The sequence below is a fragment of the Emys orbicularis genome, chromosome 8 (assembly GCF_028017835.1).
Source record: "Emys orbicularis isolate rEmyOrb1 chromosome 8, rEmyOrb1.hap1, whole genome shotgun sequence".
In the NCBI taxonomy this organism is placed as follows: Eukaryota; Metazoa; Chordata; order Testudines; family Emydidae; genus Emys; species Emys orbicularis.
Genome location: NC_088690.1, coordinates 1786144 through 1808374, shown reverse-complemented (window position 1 = coordinate 1808374; position 22231 = coordinate 1786144). Strand labels below are relative to the sequence as shown.

At 50.5% G+C, this 22231-nt stretch overlaps 1 protein-coding gene across 7 annotated transcripts in view; it reads right to left on the bottom strand.

The window, feature by feature from the left end:
* Positions 1 to 22231, bottom strand: part of ST3GAL3 (ST3 beta-galactoside alpha-2,3-sialyltransferase 3) — a 335526-nt gene that overhangs the window by 25571 nt on the left and 287724 nt on the right. For 4 of the 7 annotated variants that reach the window (XM_065409115.1, XM_065409116.1, XM_065409117.1 and 1 more), the window contains one exon: positions 2810 to 2956. The exons of the other annotated variants lie outside the window; for them this stretch is intronic. In XM_065409115.1, the coding sequence (XP_065265187.1) occupies positions 2810 to 2956 (147 nt within the window). The remainder of the gene's footprint in view (positions 1 to 2809; positions 2957 to 22231) is intronic. 7 annotated transcript variants of the gene reach the window in all.

Genomic DNA, 22231 nt, shown 5'->3' with positions numbered 1-22231 from the left:
GAAATTAACCACTGGAACAATGTACCAAGGTCATGGTGACTCACTGGCAATTTTTAAATCAAGACTGCATGTTTTTCTAAAGCTCTGCCCTAGGAATGGTTGTGGGACAGGTCTCTGACCTGTGCTGTACAGGAGGTCAGACTAGATGATCACCACACTTCCTTCTGGCCTTGGAAGCTGTGCACCTCTTTCCCAGGCTGCCAGAATCAAACTCAGAGAGAGGAGGTGGGCGAGGGCTAGGGGCTTTTATTGGGCTAGCTTCTGTTGGTGAGAGATTAACTATCCCAGTGCAGGGCCTGCTCTCCAGGGAGCTCTCCCCATGCCCAGGGCAGGACACAGCAAGAGAGTGAGGTCATTAAATGGGAGACAGGAAGGGCAACTGAACAAAACAGCTAATCAGATTCTGCACAAAGCGACAAAACTTTCCTTGCTAGCAGTTGTTACAAACATGTCCCTACAGCAGAAGACGATGTTTTCATGACAGGTGCTGGAGATGACTCTCCACATTAGTGCAGTTGCATCACAGACTATGCTAATGGTGACACAGCAAAGCCCTGGGCTCATTCCATTCTACAGAGTGCAACTTCCTGCCACCTCCCTGGAGAGAGAGCTCTGCTTTACCCACACGTTCTGTGACTCACCAGGACTTCGCCAGTGGGAGTCCCCTACACACCTGTAACAGCAGCGATGGAGAACATGCAAGAGCAGAGAGGTGAGCATCTCTCCCCGGCCTTTTTGTACCAGAGCAATGGTCACTTTGTATGGAGGCAGCTTGCTGAGGCCTGGCATGCAGCGTCCCCGTTCTCCGGCGCAGCTGCCCTGTGTGAATGCAGCTGTGCGCGCGCTCGCCTGACAGAGGCGGGTCTCAGCAGTGATTCTGCTGCAGCGCTCTGAGGTGAGCTAACTGGCCGTGGCCAGGAAACAACCCTTGTGTGTGAGGAACAGCTGAGGACCCCGGTGGCTGCGCACCAGCTGCACACTGCTGTGGGCTGGCTGTGACATTCGATCGCAGATGGATGTAGGGTCCGAGCTATGCTGGGCACTTTACAGCTCAAGTAAGAACACGGGCCCTGCCCTGAAGAGTTTCTTCTGTGAAGTGATCGTGGCAAGGCACTGTGGGGAGAGAAAAGCATGGGGCTCGGCCCGAGGCAGGAATGTACAGAGCAGAGTTCTGGGGCTGCCTGGGTGGGACAGTCCCAGCGTGCCCGTTCCCAGGCAGCTCTTCGTGTATGTGATCATGTAGGGGAATCAGTGGGACGGTGGAGAATCTGACAGAGGAGAGGGGGGCTGTATGGCATGCAGCATCAGGGAGGACTCCCGGGCAGCATGGACAGGGCAGGAGGTTGTGCTGGGGGAAGCAGACAGAATGCAGAACTGGAAGAGGAGTGTGGCTGGCAGGGAGGAGCCCTGGAAGTGAGGACCAGGAGTTTGGAATGGATGTAGAGAGGATGGGGAGCCCGTGGCGTGGGGCGAGGAGCTCAGAACAGTGGGAGCTCTGGTTTAGCTATGATGGCTGGACAACCTGGAAGAGATGTAGGAAAGAGCATCAAGGGGAACACTGCTCATGGCCACAGGTGTGGGATAGATCTGAGGGTCATTTCCACATGTGGCAACAGAAGCCCTGCCAGTGGATGGGCTCAGAGGTTGAACAAGAAGGAGAGTTGCCACAGCCCACTATTTACCTGTTGCAGGTTACCTAGCTGGCCTCCCATCACCAGAGTATCTTGGACCCCAAGATATTTCTCTTCACAACGCCCCTGTCAGGAAAGGAAGCTCCCTTCTTCAGTTGCTACATAGGGAAACTGAGGCACAGAGGGACTGAGTGACTTATCCAAGGTGTCTTCATACATGAACATCTGTATCAGGAGCTAGGAACTGAACCCAGCTCTCCCAAGTCCCAGCTTAGCACCCCTAAGCACTGAGCCATCCTTCCCTTTGCCAGGCCCCGTCCCCTCACGATGCCCCTGAGAACTGGCAAACCACAGGAGGCACCTTTAAAAAGACTGAGGCCAGGTCTACACTAGAAAAGTTTAGCTAGATCAGCAAACCCTTCCTGTGTAGACTCAGCTCAAACTGGCAAAAAGGCGCTTTCACCAGTGTAATTTACACCAGTTCCCCGACTGAAATAAGCTATACCAGCAACACCATTTTTATGCCAGTATAACTATGTCTACACCAAGGATTTTATCAGTATAGAAATGTTGCAAAAGTCACACCCCTGCCCAAGATTACTGTTCCAGTAAAAGTTTCTAGTGTAGATCTGGCCTCGTCAAATACTTCTGTAGAGGTGGAAGGACGTGTGTATACATTAGTTTGCAGCTTCACAGCCAGCGGGAAGACAACATGCATCGGCAAAGTCCTCTCCTCCACATTTCTCAGCAGGAGTGGAGAGGAGAGGATCATATGACAAAAAAGTATATTGGTTAGAGTAATAAAATACATGGAAAAACCCAACCAGCACCATCTCCCCAGCACCAGTGCAGGATTTAGTCCATTCTAGTTTACATTTATCTGTAACTTTTCCATCCTTCACTTTGGCCTCCGGCGCTAGCTCTGAGAAGGGGAAGCGATCACACACACGTGTATGCAGAGGACTTTCCCAAGCAGACTGTAACCGTTCGTAACATCCATTCTGCTTGAGCGTGTCCCTGGAAGTGTAAGGGTAAACATCCTGGCCGTCGTGTGCTTGGCAGTGGCTTGGAGCCCAGACACCCTTGCCTCATGCTCCTCCACAGGAAAAGCAATATCCATTATCACCCATTTCACAGTCCTGGACTCAGGCAGCTCAGCTAGCCCCCGGGCGCCTTACCTCCTTTATGGCAGACATCTTGATGCTCTCGTAGTAATGTAGTGGTGCATTTGGTGAATTCATGTCATAGCCAAATCCAGCTACTGCGACCTCATCACAGTTGTGCAGTGCCATGGTGACGGCGACACTTCCCAAGGTGGGGATGTTCTGAGGTGGGGAAAAGAAGGAAGATACATTGTGAGTTGTCATCCTTAGCACGAACCCTGATGTCCAGCGAATGGCTCTGAGACAGAGATTGCCTCTGCAGGGCTGCTCAGAGGTAGGGCATTCAGCCACCTCTGCGCCTCAGCTGCCAAGTGCTAACTCTGAGCCAACAGCCTCTGGATCGGTAGAGAAAACTACAGCAATACGAACAACAAGAATACATCCGGCTTGCCAGGTAGCTGCTTCCTGCCCCTCTAGCCAGCGCCATCTGAAACCCCCAGCCCACAAGCAGAGGCTCCTGTTCAAGGGACCATGCTCGGCCTTTCCTGCAGGAATATAGCAAGGCAGAGCAATTCACGCACGAGGTTAAACCTCCCCTTCTCCAGCCGTTGGACCTTGGGGCTAGGACAGTGAGTACTGCTGGGAGAGGAAGCACGAAATAGGTCAATTCTTTGCTGGAAGTGGGTAAATTTGTTTTCAGAGATTAAAATAGCCATAGGCACGGAGCTGCTGTTCTAAATCCAGGAGAGGTTCTCAGTTAGTACTGATGCTGAACGGGGAACGTAACGCACGGGATTCTGCGGAGTCGCAACTGCAGCAGCTCTCAAAGCAGTTTAACAGGTACCGCTGCACTGCCAGCCAGGAGTACCCCTTCCTCCCCAGCACAGTTCTGGGTTGGGGGAAACCCCCATTAGGGGGCACTAGGACCCAGGCAGCACTCCCCAGCCATGTGGCCTTAGAGAAAGAAACTGCAGGGAGGAGCCAGCCAGAGATTGAAGCCAGTAGAGCAGCTGCAGAACAGTCCAAGCAGGGAACGAGAACACAGAGGGTGTCGGAGTGTTTGCTGCATTTTCACTCCGAACAGTCTCCCCCGTGGGCTGATCAGTTTGCCCCAAAACCCTCTTCTCATTACCCTCCTCCCTTCCTTTGTCTTTCCATTTCTCTCCTAAATGCACCCACCCAAAGACTGAAACCACAAAGAAAGGGGCAGGCGAATACGCTGTACGCCCCCATAGGATGGCCAGGTCGAAAAGGGGACCTGACAGCGTCCGGTCACTCCCAAGGTCCGCTTACTGCAGGTGGGGGAGGCGCTGGGTCATCACTTGCGCCAGCCCCTACTCAGCCTGGGCCGTCTCCTATCTGCGTTGGGTGGCTGCAGCTCCCTGCCCTGGCTCCACAGGCGAGTCCCTCCTGACCTGCGCGGGGTGGTAGGAAAGAGGGGAAGAGCAGATGGGGGAAAGAGGGAAGAAGAATGAGCAAGGGGCATGGTCTCAGACAAGGCGGGGTAGGGGTAGGGCAGGGGTGGGGCCTCAGGGGGAAGAGGCGGGGCAGGGGAGATTCCCGCACTCCTGCTGGAGTGTCTGGTTTTTAAATATTGCAAAGTTGGCAACCTGACTTCCCCTGTGTGTCGTATTGCTTTAACTACTCCAGTTTAGTTAAAACAGTGCAACTGCCGTGTTTAGACAGGCTTGAGTGATGTCCTCATGCCAGGTGAGTAAAGTCACTGCTTGACAGAGCTCCTGAACGTCTCAGCAAGCAGGTGAACCCAAGCAGCACTGCCTATCACTCTGGAGCCCAGCTCTTCTTGAGCTCAAGAGACAGTGAGAGATTGATTTATTCGGTCCTCTCTTTGGCATCTCTAGAGCCCCCACCACTGTCCTGGCAAAGAACTAGTCAATGTGATCAGCACTTGCTACACAAAGACCTCCACCCGACCTGCTCCTGAGGGAGCAGCAGCTTCGAGCACAGCTCCTTGGCTCGAGCAGGATGGAGCGCCCAGCAGTTTATGGGGTGTTGTAGTGTATTGGAGGTACCTGTGAAAGGGCAAAAACTACAGGTGACTAAAATAATGACATTTATTAAACTCAAACTTGCCTAATGCAATTAGAAGGGTGTCCACTTGAAACGAACAGGGAACCTGGACGTATTTTTTCCAAGCTCCTTAGCAAAGCATCCAGACACGGGAGGTAACTGTCCCGCTCTACTCGGCACTGGTGAGGCCTCGGCTGGAGCACTGAGTGCCATGCTTTAGGAAAGATGTGGACAAACTGGAGAGAGTCCAGAGCAGAGCAACGAAGAGGGCAAAAGGTTTAGCAACCCTGACCTATGGAGAAAGGTTAAAAACCTGGGCCTGGTTAGTCATGGGAAAAGAAGCCAGAGGGGGACCTAATGGTAATCTTCAAATAGGTTAAGGGTTGTTATAAAGAGGACAGTGACCAATTGTTCTCCACCTCCACTGAAGGTAGGACAAGCAGTCATCAGCTTCATCTGCAGCAAGGGAGATTCGGGTTAGGATTAGGAAAAACTTTCTAACGCTAAGGGTAACTAAGCTCTGGGACAGGCTTCCAAGGGACGTTGTGCAATCCTCATGATTGGAGGGTTCTAAGAACAGGTTGGACAAACGCCTGTCAGGGATGGTCTAGGGTCCTGCCTCAGCCCAGGGGACTGGACTTGATGAGTTCTCGAGGTCCCTTCCAGCCCTACAGTTCTAGGTACTTCCCCTAAAGCCCTGTCCATTAGCGACACTGTAGTTCCGTTCATTGCAGTGTCACACACACACGTTGTGTTGCAGCAGCATGCAAACCGTTATGTTCATGAGAACACAAAGCTGCAGAAGAGTCTGATGGCCTGACTCTGCCCGCACTTACCGGGGCCCCACTCTGATGGGGTAGCTGATGGGAGAACTGGGGCCTTTACCTGCAGCGATTTTTACTGGCCAAGTAAACACATAAGAGCAAACGTTCTAGTATGAGAATTGATCGTCACACCCAGTCTTCACTGGGAATTTCCAAACGGTCACAATTTGACGTTTTTTAAACACAATCCTGATTCTGTTTGCATACAGCTTGTTAATACACAGATTCTAGTAATAAAAGGTGAATTTTCTCCTGGTCACAGAAATTTGAGCAAAGGACCTATTTGGGTGTAACTGGTACAATTCCTGTATTGTCCCTATCATGAGGATTTCTGAGCACGTCTTTGGCTGCTCCTCTTTAAACCCCAACAAACAACCCCCAAAGATTTCTTGATTTCTAACATTACACCAGCAACAGCTGTCTAGTCCCATTACACTAAGAACTGACCCACGGCCCTTAGAAAACTAATTGTGTATGCCCCTAAACTTACATACAATTAGAAGACTTGACTCTTGGCAGCAGCTTTTACATGAACTAAGCAGCAATGCCCATAGAGTTCCCTTGCAACATCATAGTTAAACTGAACAACAACTAAATCCATGTTCTCAGTCCCCCACGCCTGTGGCTCTCCGCTAGCCAAGAGAAATATGCAGCCATGATGTGTTTACACCACTGCTGCTGAGCTACAGTATCCCAATCTCAAAGCGTGAAACCCGCCGCCTACAGGAGAGCCACCAGGAGACTTACTGAGCTCTTCTGGCCGCCCCCAGACAATGCCTGGGTCTCTGATTTTCTTCCCTCCATTAAACAATGAAGTGAGCTCTCAGCTCCACAGTGAAGGCCCCAGGATCCCCGGCCCAAAGTACAGAGGAGCCAATATAGCAGCATGTCCCTCCCCCCTACTCCCAAGATCGATGACCCAGTGGAAGCACCTCTCGGCTCTGCTCAGTGGAGGCACTGCAGCTCTGGGGGTTCACTGGGACCAGGGAAGCATGTCCTTAGAAGATGCCTGTTCCTTCCACACTGTCCTACGCTACAGGAAGAGGAGGACAGGGTGTTCCTCTAAGGGACTGGAGTTTCCATCCCCTGTGAACCCTGCTGTCTGTGGGGTTTGGAGGCTGTGCTCCTGTCCCTTGCCCCCTACGAGAGAACTCCACCCCTGTACACTGCACAGTTCCCTTCACTCTCCATCCCCAGCCTGCAAGTTTAAATGGGGAGGTACCATATGCCCCACCAGCCTGGGTCCACAGAGCCTGTGCTGTTTAAAAGCAACAGGACCCAAGTGAAACTTTCACTGAACTTTAACTGCTGCATGTGAAATCTCTTGTTGCTTTTAATGCCTTACCAGGGTCATTCCCGTGTCACTGCCTTTTGGGCTGGAAGGAAATGACTGCTGTAAATCTGTTTTGCGAAATATTTGACACTCTTCTTACGTTAAATGAGTTCCAGTCATTTATGGGGTTTTACCTAGTTCAGTTAAAGAAATACTAAATTTTCCAAATATTTCCATTATCTTTGGCTTTAAATAAAAGGACAAGTGTTGTTAAAATACATTTCTGAAAAGCAGCATAACTACAACGGAATAATAACATTAACTGTATCAACTGATACAGTAACTTAATGTCGCCTTATTTCTTTGGGAAAAAGGAGAGGTTTCTCCGAGGTGTGTGTCACCCTCCTCCCCCCGTGGGGGCTCCATGCGAGTTCTCTGAGGTGTGGGTCCCCGTAGGTGCTCCACGCGAGTTCTCTGAGGTGTGGGTCCCTCCACCTCCACTTTAGGTGCACATGTGCCCCAGTGCCTTTGGTCGAAGAGTTCTGGTAGCAGTACCTGTTTGGCCCATGCATGCACCCTACACATCCTTGGGCCCTGTACTGCGGCTATCTAGGGCTGTGTGGGCAAACCACCCGCAGTTCCTTCTCTACAGCAAAGCCCACAGAGGCAGCTCCGAAGCAGAAGGGTAAGTGGAGCACCCACAGAGGGATGCAGTTACTGCAGAAGGTGTGTAATCTCTCCTTCTTCTCTGAGCAGCACCCCTGTAGGTGCTCCACTTTAGGTGATTCCCTAGCAGTAACACTTTAAGGAGGTGGGAGTTTCAGAGTAGAGTCCGTCACCGAAGAAACAACTGTGTTGCTTGCTGCCACATCTGATCCTGCAGCATGAACTGGGCACAGAGGTTGGAAAATGTGCGCACTGAGGACCACGCTGCAGCCCTGCAGATTTCAGCAACTGGAACGTCTTTGAGTAGGGCTACAGATGTAGAGTGTGATCTAGAAGAGTGCAGGCACTCTTAGGGAAGGTGAAACCTCAGCGAAACCATAACAAGCAATAACACATCCAGAGACCCACTCAGAAAAAACCTCTGCGTGGAGACAGGTGCTCCCTTAGACCTGTCTGCAATAGAAACAAAGGGTCAAGGGGGTCTTCTTGAGTGGCCTAGTCCTGTCCAAATAAAAGGTTAATGCCCTCTTAACATCTAGCATATGAAAGGCAGACTCCTGTATGGACTGATGCTTCTTCGGAAAACCCCCAGAAGGTGAATAGTTTGGTTGATGTGAAATTCAGGGGACACGTTAGATAAAAACTTTGGATGGGGTTGTAAAGATATCCTCTCGTTGAAGAGCAAAGTAAAAGGACAGTCTGCCATTAGAGCCCCTGTCTCCACAAACCTTCAAGCAGAAGTGATAGCCACCACAAACACCATCTTCATAGACAGATGTAGCAGTGAGCACCTAGCTAGTGGCTCAAAGGGCTGTTTCATAAGGCAGTTAAGAACAAGGCTGAGATCCCAAAGTGGTGTAGGGGCTCTAACGTATGGAAAAAGTTTGATAAATCCTTTTAGGAATCTCGCTGTGCTTGGACAAGTGAATACTGAGAAACCTTCTACTGGCACATAGAAAGCTGTTATTGCAGCTAAATGAACCTTCATGGAACTCATAGGAAGGCCTGCCTTTTTCAATTCCAACAGGTAATCCAAGATTGAGGAAAGGAATGAGTGGACAGGAGAAAGATGGCACCCATTACACCAAAGTTATCTTCTCCATTTCTGATGGTACGTATGCCTCGTAGTTTCCTTTCTGCTATTTAAAAGTACCTTTTGTACTTCCCATGAATGGGCAATCTCTAGTCCCAAGAACCACTGAGGAACCAAGCTTGCAGTTACAGAATGTCCAGACTGGGGTGAAGCATCTGACCCACACCGAGATACTAGCCGAGGTATGCTCAGGAGCCGCCATGGAGGGTGAGAGGTGAGTTTGATGAGGTAAGGAAACCAAACTTGCCTTGGCCAAGCTGGTGCAATCAGAATGACTTGGGCGTGGTCCTGTTTGATCTTTAAAAGCAATGGAGTTGGAGGATATGCATAAAAAAGATCTTTTGGTCACGTAATGAGAAAAGCATCTCCTAGAGATTGGGGATTTTGTCGCCTTCTGGAACAGAATTTCCTGCACTTTGTGTTGGCTGCTGTGGCAAAGAGGTCGATGTCTGGGAATTCCAGGCTAGGAATATTTTGTTGAGAACTGAAGAATCCAACTTCCACTTGTAATTTAGGGAGAAATGTTGGCTGAGGTCATCCACCATAGTGTTTTGTGTAGCGGGGAGGTCAGAAGCCGAGATGATTAGCTATGCACCAGTGCCAAAGCTTTGTCGCTTGGTGCAGTGTGAAGGGGACTGCACCCTGCCTGACAATTGATATAATACATGCATGCTGTTTGTTTGTCATGATCTTGATGGGCTTGTTTTTGAGTAGGGGAAGAAAGTGCAGGCGAGCATTTCTGATTGCTCTTAATTCCAACAGATTGATGTGCAAGCACTGTTCCTGTTGTGACCATTCGCCTTGGTCTGCGTGAGGACCCAAGTGTGCTTCCCATCCCCAGGGGGAAGTGTCCGATGTTAACATGACCGTAGGGGGATTCTGGTTGAACAGGAAACCTTGGAAGGATTCATCCACCAGGTGAGCGACTGTGGGACCCGGCTGAGTACTGATACCTGCTTGTTCAGACTGTTTGCTGGGTACAAAAACTGTCCTAAACCACCTCTGGAGACATTGAAGATACAACCTGGCGTTATGCGTCACAAAAACACAAGTTGCCATGTGCCCCAGCAGTTGCAGACATGCCCTTGTTGAAACGTGAGGGCTGAGCTGCACTCTTCTTTAGCGTAAGGAACCTGTCGAGAGGGGGATAAGCTCTGGCCATGATCAAATCCAAAGATGCCCCATAAAGAGAATTCGTTGTATAGGGATCAAGATTGATTTCTCGAGATTTATCTGCAGGCCTAGACTTTGGAATAATTAAGTTGTTGTTTGAACTGCCGACCATCCCTCCTGACATGACCGATCCTGGTGGAGCCAGTTGTCAAGGTAGGGAAAGACTGCCTTGATTTTGGAGAACACCCTTGGGGAGGATGACAGGCAGAAGGTTGAATCTGGCACTGGTAATGATTGTGATTGAACATGAAACAAAGAGATCTTTACTGAGAAGGATGAATTGCTATGTGGAAGTATGCATCTTTGAGGTCAAGGGTCGCAAACCAGCCCCCTAGTTCCAGGGAGGGAATTATGGCTGCTAGGGACACCAGCCTGAATTTCAGATGTCGGACATGCTTGTTCAATTGTCTGAGATCTAATATCAGCCTCCAACTCCTGTTTTTCTTGGGTATCAGAAAATATCTTGAATAGGGCCCTTTTCCCGTGTTGAAGTGGGACTGGGTCTATGGCTCCTAGACTAAGGAGCCATGAGATTTCCTGTGTCAGCAATTGATCATGAGACAGGTCCCTGAAGAGGTTGGAAGGGTGGGATTGAGGTAAATGGAGAGAATGAACAGAAGTAATGGCCCCCAACACCTGTTTGTCTGATGGTCTAGTCTGGACAATGGCAATTGATCATGAGACAGGTTCCTGAAGAGGTTGGAAGGGTGGGATGGAGGTAAATGGAGAGAATGAACAGAAGTAATGGCCCCCAACACCTGTTTGTCTGATGGTCTAGTCTGGACAATGGCAATTGATCATGAGACAGGTTCCTGAAGAGGTTGGAAGGGTGGGATGGAGGTAAATGGAGAGAATGAACAGAAGTAATGGCCCCCAACACCTGTTTGTCTGATGGTCTAGTCTGGACAATGGCAATTGATCATGAGACAGGTCCCTGAAGAGGCTGGAAGAGTGGGATGGAGGTAAATGGAGAGAATGAACAGAAGTAATGGCCCCCAACACCTGTTTGTCTGATGGTCTAGTCTGGACAATGTGGATGGCTGGGCTGAAGCAGTCGAGGTAGGTGCAAGGCTTCTTTTTGAAACCTTGACCTCTTCAGCCAGTGGTTCTGGTGGCCCACGGAAGGCGGAAAATTGAGCAGGGCAGGATCTTTGTGCCAACGGAGACCTGCTAAACTTTCTTTTATTTGCAGCTGTGTATATCCCTAAAGACCCACGTGTCACTCTGGAGTCCTTTAAGGTATGAAGTGAGTTGTCCGTGGAATCTGGAAAAAGCTTCTGGCCATCGAAAAGTAAATCTTCCACCACTGATTGTAGCTCTCGCAGAAACCCAGACAACGGACACCAGGAAGCTTGCCTCATCACTACTGCAGTGGAAACGGACCTGGATGCAGTGTCTGCCGCATCAAGTGAAGACTGCTGTGAAATATTTGCCAAGAGCTGACCCTCCTTTATTACGGCGCTGAGCTGTTTTAGATGTTCCCGTGGTAAATGGTCACTACAAGAATTAAACGTCCCGTAGTTCAGGTGGTCAGACGGTGCCAGGTGGTCAGCTCTCCTGAACTGAAGTGTTGCTGACGAGTAGCTCTTATGACACAAAAGGTCCAGAATTTGAAAACGCACCATTTTAAATAGAAAGTTAGTCACTTATTAAGTACCGAGAAAGTGCTCAGCATCCTACAGAACACACAGACAGACGTGGTCCCTGCCGGAGGAGCTCAAAATCCAAGGCTGAAGCTGACTCCATGCGGACAGAACCTGAATCAGAGACAACCAAAAGTGCCTCTTTGCTTTCCTTGCCCCCGTCCCTGCCCCAGCCTCCCATCTCATCTCTTTCTGTAAATGGGGGATTCTCCTGAACCTGTCAGCGATTTGATGGTGGAGAGAAGGGACAAGGTAGTGACTGACCAACAGAGGAAATGTGATGCCCCAGTAGATTTTAGTTTTGCTATTTAATGGAAGATGGAGAGCCCCTCCCTCTCTTTCCTGAATGATTTATGCTTCAATCTCAGGACTCTGATCACTGTTGAGCTGGCGTGTAATGAGCTCTCCCAACTAGAGTTGCCAACTTTGTAATCTTTAAAAACTGGACACTCAAGCAGGAGTGCCAGAACCCCTCCACCCCACCCTCTCTTCCCTGCGAGGGCCTGCCTCTGCCCCGCCTCTTCTCCCGAGGTCCTGCCTTTTCCACCCAAGGCCCCGCCCCTTCCCCTGAGGCCCCGCCCCCGGTCGCTTCTCTTTCCCCCACCCCTGTCCCCAGCTGCTTTTCCCCTCTCCCCGGGTCGGGAGGAACTCACCTGCAGAGCTGGGTTGGGAGCTGCAGCTGCCCGATGCAGGTAGGAGGCAGCGCTGGCTGAGTAGGGGCTGGCACGGGTAATGACCTGGTGCCTCCATGCCCACAGTAACTGGACTTTGGGTGTCCGGTCAGTAGATCTGACTGGACACTGTCAGTTCCCATTTCAACCGGACTTTCTGGTTGAAAACTGGGCACCTTGCCACCCTACTCCCAACTCTGTTGTCTAGGAGGGTTCCTGGGCAGATGATTGGCACTGCAGAGGGCAGCATGGGGATCAGGAAGAGGGGATCTCTTTTGACACTCAGTAGCTTGCCTGGCAGTGCTGATGGATTTAACAGTCCAGCAGAGACTGAAGAGAAGTACATTCACTCTCTTGCAGACTCAAAGCTTGTGTTTAACTCGAACCATTGCTGTAACTAACTGGAAATGCAGCTGAGTGGCCCCTTTCCCTGGTTCTCGATCTGCCTCCTAGGATGGCATACGGTGCAGGAAAAGGAAGCACAGCTGAGACTGGAATAATGGGGATGGCAGACCCATCAGCTCCCTCCATTCCTTACACTGCTTGTGCACCCCTCCCCTCCCCCCCCCCACACACAGTGGCAGGAACCCAAGGATTGCAATACACAGCCCTCATGCAGTGACGAGGCCACAGCTCCTGCTAAGGAAATAGAGCTTAATGATGGTGTGATGGGACCCTTGTCCTGCAAGGGTCACGACTCAGATGACTGGTGCCCTGAGGGGCTGCTTGCCCTCCCCCCCACCCAAGGTTACCATAGGCACCTCAGGGGCACTGCTTCCCCGTCTACTCACCAAGCAGGGGTTTTACCACCGGCACCGAGGGACGGGTCGCCTGCCCATCATGGACACGGCTTCATCCCAGCAAAGAGGAGCTTTGGGAAATGAAGCACTAACTTTGCAGCGCCAAAGGTTAATCCCGTAAGTGCAGCAGGGCTGTCAGCACTCTGCCGAGGCGGTGATCCATGGCTGGGTGCCTGACACATGCTGATAACATTCCTGCTCACAGCTCCTCCTGGCCAAGCCAGGCCTGGCCAGTGCGTGATGCCTTGGGAGACATTGTTATCTCCCTAACAAAGGTTCTGAAAATCTCAGCTGTTTCCATAACAGGACAAAACAAAGGATTAGAAGGAAACTCTGGGCTGCAGAGTCCCATTTTCACAGCTCATTGTGCCACAGACAATCTGTACCAGCACGGAGAGAAACAAATGCCACACGGCAGCATGAGCACTTCTGGCCCTGTTCATTTACAAGTGTGACATTTGAAATGCCCTTCTGGGCACCACACGCCGTGATCCCGGATTCCAATCAGTCAGTGCAGCCAACAGGGACACCAATTAAATTGCTCTGGATCCATCTTGATGGACAAAGTGTCCTGGCGCTGACATGGCCCCCCTTTCCGCATAGCGCACACATGGTACCCCGGCAACAGCCATTGGGGGACTCGTGCGATCGCTGCATCAGTGATGCCTAGCTCTCCCCAGGGAGCACTAGGATGCTCACACGCCATCCCAAGAGCAAATCGCCTTATTCGCCAGGTTTCTGGCCTGATAGGGACGCTGCTACGCCTGCTTCCATGGTTTCAGCAGCCTGGCTCCCAATGGCATGTCCTCCAAGAAAGCAGAATATTCCTGTGTGGGTACATTACACCATTTCAAAAACACCTAATCCTTCTAGGGCAGAATAACCGCAAAGGTCAGAACTCTTCTGCCCCCATCTGCCCTTGGGCCACACAACCTCCCTCTGGGCAGTTGAGATGATGGGTGAAACCTGCAGGAGTTAATGCTACCAGGGTCAATTTTCATTCCCCTGGATGTTTTCCTACAGGTGCTTGGGGGATGAAGCTCCATAAAGTGCCTGTCCTCCTCCTCCTCCCGGCCAGCCATGCCCTGCTGAAGTCTGCAGAACCTGGGCTGCATGGAGCTCACAGGGGGCTTCTGGGGCCTGAGAAGGATTGTCAAAGACTCCAATCTCTCCCCCCGCAGCCCAACTGTTCACTGTACATTTTAGCATTTTGCCTAGTCTAGTTGTATGTGTCCCAAGTGAGGCAGCTCCCATCCCTTCCCTATCAGTAGCCTAATACATAATGACACATCCTCAACTCTGACCAATTTGGGATTTTCAACTCCCAGTGTCACCTGGCAGGGTGAAAGAGATGGCCTGGCCCGGCCCTCAACTGACACGCTACATACAGGAGAAGCAGGTCAGCAAGCGTACAAGCCTGCTGGGGCCCCAGAGCCAGCCCCTGCCCCTCTGTGTGCCCAGCGCTGGAAGAGAGGCAGTTTCCCCTGGACATCACTGGGATCCCAACCAACCTTGCCTCCAACTTGTCCCACAAAGCAGAGACAACATAGCACCAGAAATGGTTTGCTCATTTCTTAGGAGTCTGGACTAACCGTGCTCCCCATCCCTGCCACAAATGGACTGTCACAGCCTCAGGAACGTCTGCTCACTCCCAAAGAGGGGCCGTTGTTCATGGTTGGTCCAGCCTTGGACTTGCCCTCCCAGTGAGCTTGTGTCCCAATCTAACCCCATGCTGCTTTAAAGGAACCTTCTGACACCCGTGCTGCACATGCAACCTGAACACGCCTCTTCCTCGGACCTGCTGCCATCCTCCGGGCCCATCTGGCCCCAATTACATTAGCAAAGCAGAGGAAGTCCCTGAATTCACCCTTTATTAAATCCTGGAAAAAACGCTTTGAGATCAGCCTTGAACCATTTACTTACCCTCCTCAACCTCACTGCGAAAGCCCGAACAGTAATTGGCAGCATATTGTTACCATATGTGGTGCGCTAGGAGCCTGGACGTTGATTTAAGCATTGCAAACAAAGATGAGTGGAATATTACTGCTCTTGATGCGGATTTCATGTCGGCCTTGGTTATCGAGGAGTCTCTGAGCCCTGATCCTCCTGAGCGAGGCCTGCCTGACACGCATGAGCAGTGCAGGGCGCCAATCCGCCCCCGAGCAGACTCCCCAGTGGAAAGTCTGACCCTGCAGTGTGACACAGCTTTATTATAGCTCCTCAGGGCTTTCCTTTGCCCGCCCCCGCGTCCCCTCCTGACAACACAGAGCCCTCGCACGCTCACCGCAGTTCCAGGGGCAGGTGTTTCTAGAGCACAGCTCTGGACTGAACAGGCTGCAGTAATGCAGCTGTAGGGTTTTCTTTCCCCACAGCCTCACTGGTGAAACTATCTGGATTATGCTCATTGATATCCCTGCATTATAGGGGCCAAATTCCCTCCAGGAACACTCCCGGTCTGGGAGAATGAGTCACAATACCTAGACCCACAGGGTCCCATTTCCTTCTCCCATTTCAATGCTTCAGTGACATGGTCTATATTAAACCTGTAGCTACAGGGTCCTACTCTCCCTCCCCTCTGTAACTGCTCAGCTTCCGGGCTGCTGCAAAAGTCAGCCATGTTCCTTTGGAGTGCAGGCAGACTGGGCACCAGGGGCAGCCCTGGAAGCTCACTGATGGAAGAGTTTGCATTACGTTAAACATCATATTTGCACCCACAGGACCTTCCTCCCTTCCCTTCAGGCAAGCTCTGATGGAATCACTGCATCATGCTGTTCCAGCTCCTACCTGCCCCTGGCTCCCCTGCCGATGGAGCGAACTATCGGCTACACAATCCGACAGAGGTCACCCACAAAGCCTGCTTCTCAGAAAGCCTCATAAACTAGTTTTCTTCTAAATGCCCAATGAAGTGAAACATCAGGTTCCAATTAAGCCCTCTTGGTTTCCCAATCTGATGTGTGTTAAACAACCTATCAAAACCTCATAAACTTCAGTTCACAGCATTCTCATTTCCGGATACTCGCTGTTCCTCTCAGAGCAAATGAAATATCTCGTGTATTAAGACACAATGCTTAAAAATAAAACCAAGTCCAGAGAAAATAAAGGTCTGGTGGTTTCTGTCCCTCCTCAGGGCCTGGCAGACACCTCCTCCCAGGGTAGCCACTAGAGCAAACACCAAGAGTCAGCTAAGTGGATTCCTACCTGGAGGGAATGGCTGGAGTAGGGAACTCTACTTGCCAGAGCAGAAATTTGGTGCATCCAGAACTGCATGACAGCATGTGTGTGCGTGTGCTGCAAAACGTCACCTCCGCACACGAACAGTCCTCCTAGGCTGTCTGCAGCTCTTTAATGGGGCACGTTGGCTGCGTCCGAAGTGTTTCCTATCTCCAGGCATCCACCGATCAGCACTTGGACAAAAAATCAAGCACCGAACTCCCAATGGTTCCAAACAGTTCACTCTTCATTGACAGCATGACAACCAATGCGTTTAATCCGTCAGAGATCAAATGCACTAACACGCTCTGGGCTGGCTCAGTTAGGAGCAAGCAGTCAGTGGCACTAGCTCTCTGAACAGGACTCCCTAGCTCACCAAGTGCCAGGTGCAGGACTCAGCGTCGTAAGACGAACCCAGAGACAGGGCCTTTGTGAGAGGCCAGGGAGATTCAGTTCAGAAGCTGTCTGAGGCATGCCATTCCGAGGCAAGTCTGAGATTTTTAACTGGTTTTATTATTCTCTCTCTCTCTCCGCATTTAGTTATTAATGAAGAACGGTCGAAGTGTGCCGGCACAGGGAGAGGAAATATAAAACTATCACCAGAAAGCACAGAGCTAGGGAATCCAGTGTGCCTGCTGTGGTCTCCCTCCCAATAGATTTGTGAGCACTGGATTGCTCTACCGCTCACTACAAAGCAGCAAGCCCGGGGAGCTGGCCTGTTACAGACATGATGTTCCACCGCACAGCGAGCTCTGGTGGGCAGAGTGCAAGGTGGGGAATGATGTTCCCAATCTGTAGGCAGCATCGTCCTTACTTCTCATACCGCACATACGGGCAGCTCTGCAGAAGACTCTGCCTTAGAGCCCTCACTTGGAATACGGTGTTCGCTCCTGGTCTCCCCGGCTCGGAAAGGACAGAGCAGCAATAGAGGAGATTCAGAGAACCGGAAGGAGAGGGATCAGGAGCATACAGGGAGATTGGCACTCGTTTTCTTAGACAGGAGACACAGAAGAGGGGACATGATAAAGCTAAAGTAGACAAACAACTTGTTGAAATGAAGTAGATCAGGAGCTTCTAGTCCCCTTCTCTCATAACACAAGCACCAGGAAGCATTCCATGAAACTGAAAGGTGGCAAGTTCAAAGTGGATAAAAGGACCTCCCCAGTCTTGTTTAAATGGAGAGTTAAAGCACAGCACGTCAGCACACTAGCTTGCAGCGCACGATCTCCCCATGTGGACCTGGCTACAGTGCACTAGAAGTTCCTTAGCGCACTTCGGTGGCGGTACATCAAAGTGCACCACTGAACTTTTAGCTCACTGTAGCAGGGTCCACGCATTGAGTTAGAGCAGGGTAAGCTAGTGTGCTGTCAGTTTACACTCTGGCTTACCGTGCACTAACTCTCTGTGTAGACAAGCCCCACGTAATGCACATTTGGCTTGTGGAACTCACTGCCACTGGATATCATTAGAGACCAGCTCAGCAGGATAAAAATAAAGATTAGATATTTACATGGGTAACAAGAATAGACAGAGAGACAATAGTAAACATTACAATAATCAGAGTTTTGGAAGGGATTTGAACCATTCGTCAGGGCTTAAGGCACTGTCTATAGGGGTTAGGGGGGAAGTCTCCCGGGGGCAGGTTATCCTGTAACAGTCTATGGAAGGCTTCTATAAATAGGGCTGGGAGCATTGCCCATTATTAAGGCTGCCCAACACTTGCCATTATAAGACCCTGTTTTCAGTTGCTTATAGTTTTGCCAAGTTTTAACAATCTGGACTGACATTTTCCATGCTGGGTGACTGCCTCGGGCTGACTTTGGGGTGTGTGTGTGGGGGGGTGGGGGGACGACTTTGGCCAAAACGGTTCAGTGGTTTCTGAGAATGAGGCTAAGGGGAAATATGTTGTTTCCCCACATGAAAAAATTCTGATGATGTTTTCTTTGAAAAATCTCGAGTCCTGCCAAGCGTTGAAGAAGGAACTTGACCAGTGGTGGACAACCTGCGGCCCGTCAGGGTAATTTGCTGGCGGGCCATGAGACAGTTTGTTAACATTGGCCGTCCGCAGCTCCCAGTGGCCGCGGTTCGCTGTTCCCAGCCACTGGGAGCTGCGGGCGGCCGTGCCTGCGGACAGTCAATGTAAACACTGTCTCGCTGCCCGCCAGTGGATTACCCTGACGGGCCGCAGATTGCCCACCTCTGAACTTGACCTTTGGGATGGGGTGACGTTTTGCCAACTCTGTGAAAATCTGGCCAAATTCGGGCAAGGTATAAGCCTTTGAAACATTGCTCAAGAGAGGCTCAGATTTTAGCAGCTAAATTCCCTGAAGAGCCTGTCCACAGCAAGCTCCAGTCCAGAGCTGAGAGGTCTCCCTGCAATTGCAGGTCTGTGCTGCTATGGACTAGGCCAGGGCCAGTTTCAGGCAGGGAGTCAGTCTCTTCTGCGCTCTCAGTGCCTCTCTCGTTGGACCCAGGCAGTATGGGGCAGGAAGCTGCCTGATTTGAATGCCGGGGCCAGACTGGGTGTGGGGGAGATGGAACAAGGAGCTGGGGGGAGGCAGAAACTGGAGCTGGGGGAGAGAGACTGGGACCGGGTGTCCCAGAACACTGGGATTAGGAGCCATGGAGGGAAATGGGGCAGAAAGAAAACTGGGAGCCAGTAGGTGAGACTGGAGAGCATTGCGGGGGAGAAGGAAGGAGGCAAAGGGGGAGAGAAGACGGATCTCATGAGAAGCCAGGATACAGGGGAAGAACTGGGACTGGCTGGGCAAAGACACTGAGCCTGGATGAGGAGCCTGGGGAGGGAAGCTGAGACCAGCAGCCAGTGGGAACTGGGAACATGGGCAGTGTTGGGGGTGGGGACTGGAGGCCAGGCTGGGGGAGAAAGATAGGCTGGATGAGGAACTGGAAATCCAGAGGGACGGGGGAACTGGGACTGGCTAGACAAGGAGACTGGGATGGAACTTAGCTGTGTGTAGGGGGAACTGGGGTGGCTGGCCGAGGAGACTGGGAGTCCAGAGGTGGGAGACTAGGACCTGCTGGGCAAGGAGACAAACTGCCTAAGTGCGGAGAATGGGACTGGAATGAGGAGCCAGAGGTGGGGAAGAGACAGGACTGGGATAGGAACAGGTTGGAGAACATGGGGAAGAAAGGGTCAAGCTTGGGGGGGATGGGAAAAGTCTGTGCCCCCTGGAACCCACACCTCTGCGGAGCATGGAATGGAACCCAAGATTCATGAGTCTCACCATTCCTCTGCCCTCCGCAAATATCTGTGCAACACACTGGCAAAACCACCTCTAGTGCTGGTCCACATAGATGATAACCTACTACTGCTATCAGTTACTCTGTTAGCTGAAGTGGCAGATGTCTGTGCAGTAGATTTAAAGGTCCCAGCTCCATTGAAGACCCACGTGGGTGTCAACATGATGCCACATGACGGAATTTGGTTTTTCAGTCTGCCTTTTTACAAATCCTGGGAAATGACTCCTCAGTCAGTGCACAGGCTGGCCCTGCCCTGGGGACGAATCAGGGCTGTGCAGTGAAGGAGGCTGTTGTCTGTAGGACCCGGCCTCGCTTGTTGTAGGAAGAGAAAGGATGGTCTCATGGTTAAAGGAGCTGAATGCTGCCCTGGGGAACCAGATTCTATCCCTGCCCCGACACAGAGTTCCTGTGTGATGCCAGGCAAGTCACTTAACCCAAACTTTTCACAGGGGTCCCTAGCTGTGAGTTCCTCATTTCTGGGTGCCTGACTTCAGATGCGGGGGTCTGATCAGCAGAAGCACCCACAGCTGCAGCTGAGGGCAGTGGGAGCTGTGCTTTGCAGAGCAATCTATAAACTTACTGTAAGTACTCTGAAAATTCAGGTCTGTGGGTGTCTCAAATTGGACACCCAAAATTAGTGGTTATTTTTACACTTGCTGTCTCTGCCGCGGCTCCCCACTTGTAAACGAAGGGGACTTACCTGTAACCCAGGTGCTTTGAGATGGACTCTGCCTATTCCCACTCAGGGGATGCTCTGCCCGGTGCAGCCGGAATGGCAAAGTTCCAGCTAGCAGAAGCAGTTGGAGCGCTCACACCCCTCCCTCGTTCCTCCCTCCCTCCCTCCAGGAACGCCTCATCTTCCAGGGCAAGGGTATAAAAGGGACGTGGTGCTCCAGCCACCTCTGTTCCTCCCCCCGTGACCTAAGCCCTTTGGTCAGTAGGACTCCGAAGCAGTAGGGAAAGGAGGGCAAGGAGTGTCAATGTGCAGCATCCATCTCAAAGCACCTCAGTTACAGGGAAGTCACCTTCACTTCTTTGAGTGTCTTCTGCACATTCCCACCCATGGGACAGATGAATAAGCAGTTCTCTGACCCAGGCCAGTGGGACCATGGAGTACTCACTGAAGGAGGACAGCAGGACATCTGTGGCAAATCTCACATCAGCTCTAGATTCTTCACCTAAGGAACAGTGTTTAGGAAAGGTGTGAGCAGAACTCCATCTTGCCGCTCTGCACAGCTCTGTTAGAGGAATATGCCCAGAAACAGCCACACAGGCTGTCTTAGATCTAGTGGAATGTGTTCTAATTCGCTGAGGAAGGGACAACCTCATTCATTTATAAGCTTCATTAAAACATCATCTAACCCACCTTGAGAGTGTTTGCACAGCAATAGCTTTTCCCTTTTTCTTTCTTTCATAAGAAATAAACAATTTTGGCAACTGTGTAAATTGTTTAGCTCTGTCTAAATAAAAAGCTAAAGCCTTTCTAACATCCAGAGTATGCAATTTAGCCTCTCCAGCATGAGTGTGGGGTTTGGGAAAGAAAACCAGGAAAATTAGAGACTGGTTGATATGAAAATTGAGATCGCTTTTGGTATAATCTTGTGTGTATGAAGAACTACCTTATCTTTATGAAAACAGTGAATGGCGGCTGAGCCACTAATGCACGTGCTTCACTTACACGCCTTACAGAGGTGTTAGCTATCAAAAACACTGTCTTAATAGGCAAATGAAATAAATTACAGCTTCCCAAAGGCTCAAAGGGAGGTCTCATGAATTGGAAAGCACTATGTTTAAATCCAAAAATGGCACAGGGTGGCTTATTGGAGGATATAAATTATTTAGGCCCTTTAGGAACCTTTTAACTACATCATTTATAAACATTGATTGGTATGCGGCTATGGCTGAGAGATGAACCTTTACTGAAAGAGACTGAAAGATCTGCTTATTTTGAGGTACAATAAATATTGCAAAATATAAGTAATTGGTGCTGTATATGGATAAATATACATCGAAATCCACAACAACCATCTTTGCCATTTATGACTATAACGTCTTTGTGTGGACTTTTCCCTGGAACGCGATATACCTTGTGTAGCTCTAATGAACAATCCCAGAGTCCTATTCCCTAGGCTGTTAGATGAAGAGACGGAAGATCTGGGTGATAAACCATCCCGTGTTGTTGTGGCAGAGGTTTTATTTACCCTCTTGACAAGTGAAGTAAGTCTGGGTACCACTGTTGTCTGGCCCATGCAGCACTAATAACATTATCCTGGCTTTGTCTGTTCTTACCTCATCACTCTCTGAATGAGGGGAAATGCATACATTAAGCCCTGAGCCCAGAGTACTAGAAAGACATCTGATGTCGAGTCCCTGTCTCTGCTGGATCTTGAACAGAATTTCAGACACTTCCTGTTGCTGCTGGACACAAAAAGCTCTATTATCAGATTCCCCCAGAACCTGGAGAGGTGTGCTACTATTTTGTCCATCAGAGGCCACTCGTGCCTCTGACATGTGGACCTGCTCAGATGTTCTGCAAGCGTATTTTGCTCCCCCGATACATGGATTGCTATTGGGTTAACATTGTGTTCTATACACGTGTTCCAAAGACTCTTTGTCTCCAGGTGTAACTATGGAGAATGAGCGCCCCCCGCTTGTTCAGATAATATAATGCTGTCATATTTTCTGTTATCACCTGAAGTACCTTGGGTTTGCCTGAGGCAGAAATGACTATAGAGCCGGTCTGATTGCTCTCAGCTCTAATACATGATTCGTAGCTCTTTTTCTTTTGATGACCATTGAGCTCCAACTAACAGCGCCTATCCCAGTGGTGAAGTAGTACTGATGGCGGAGGG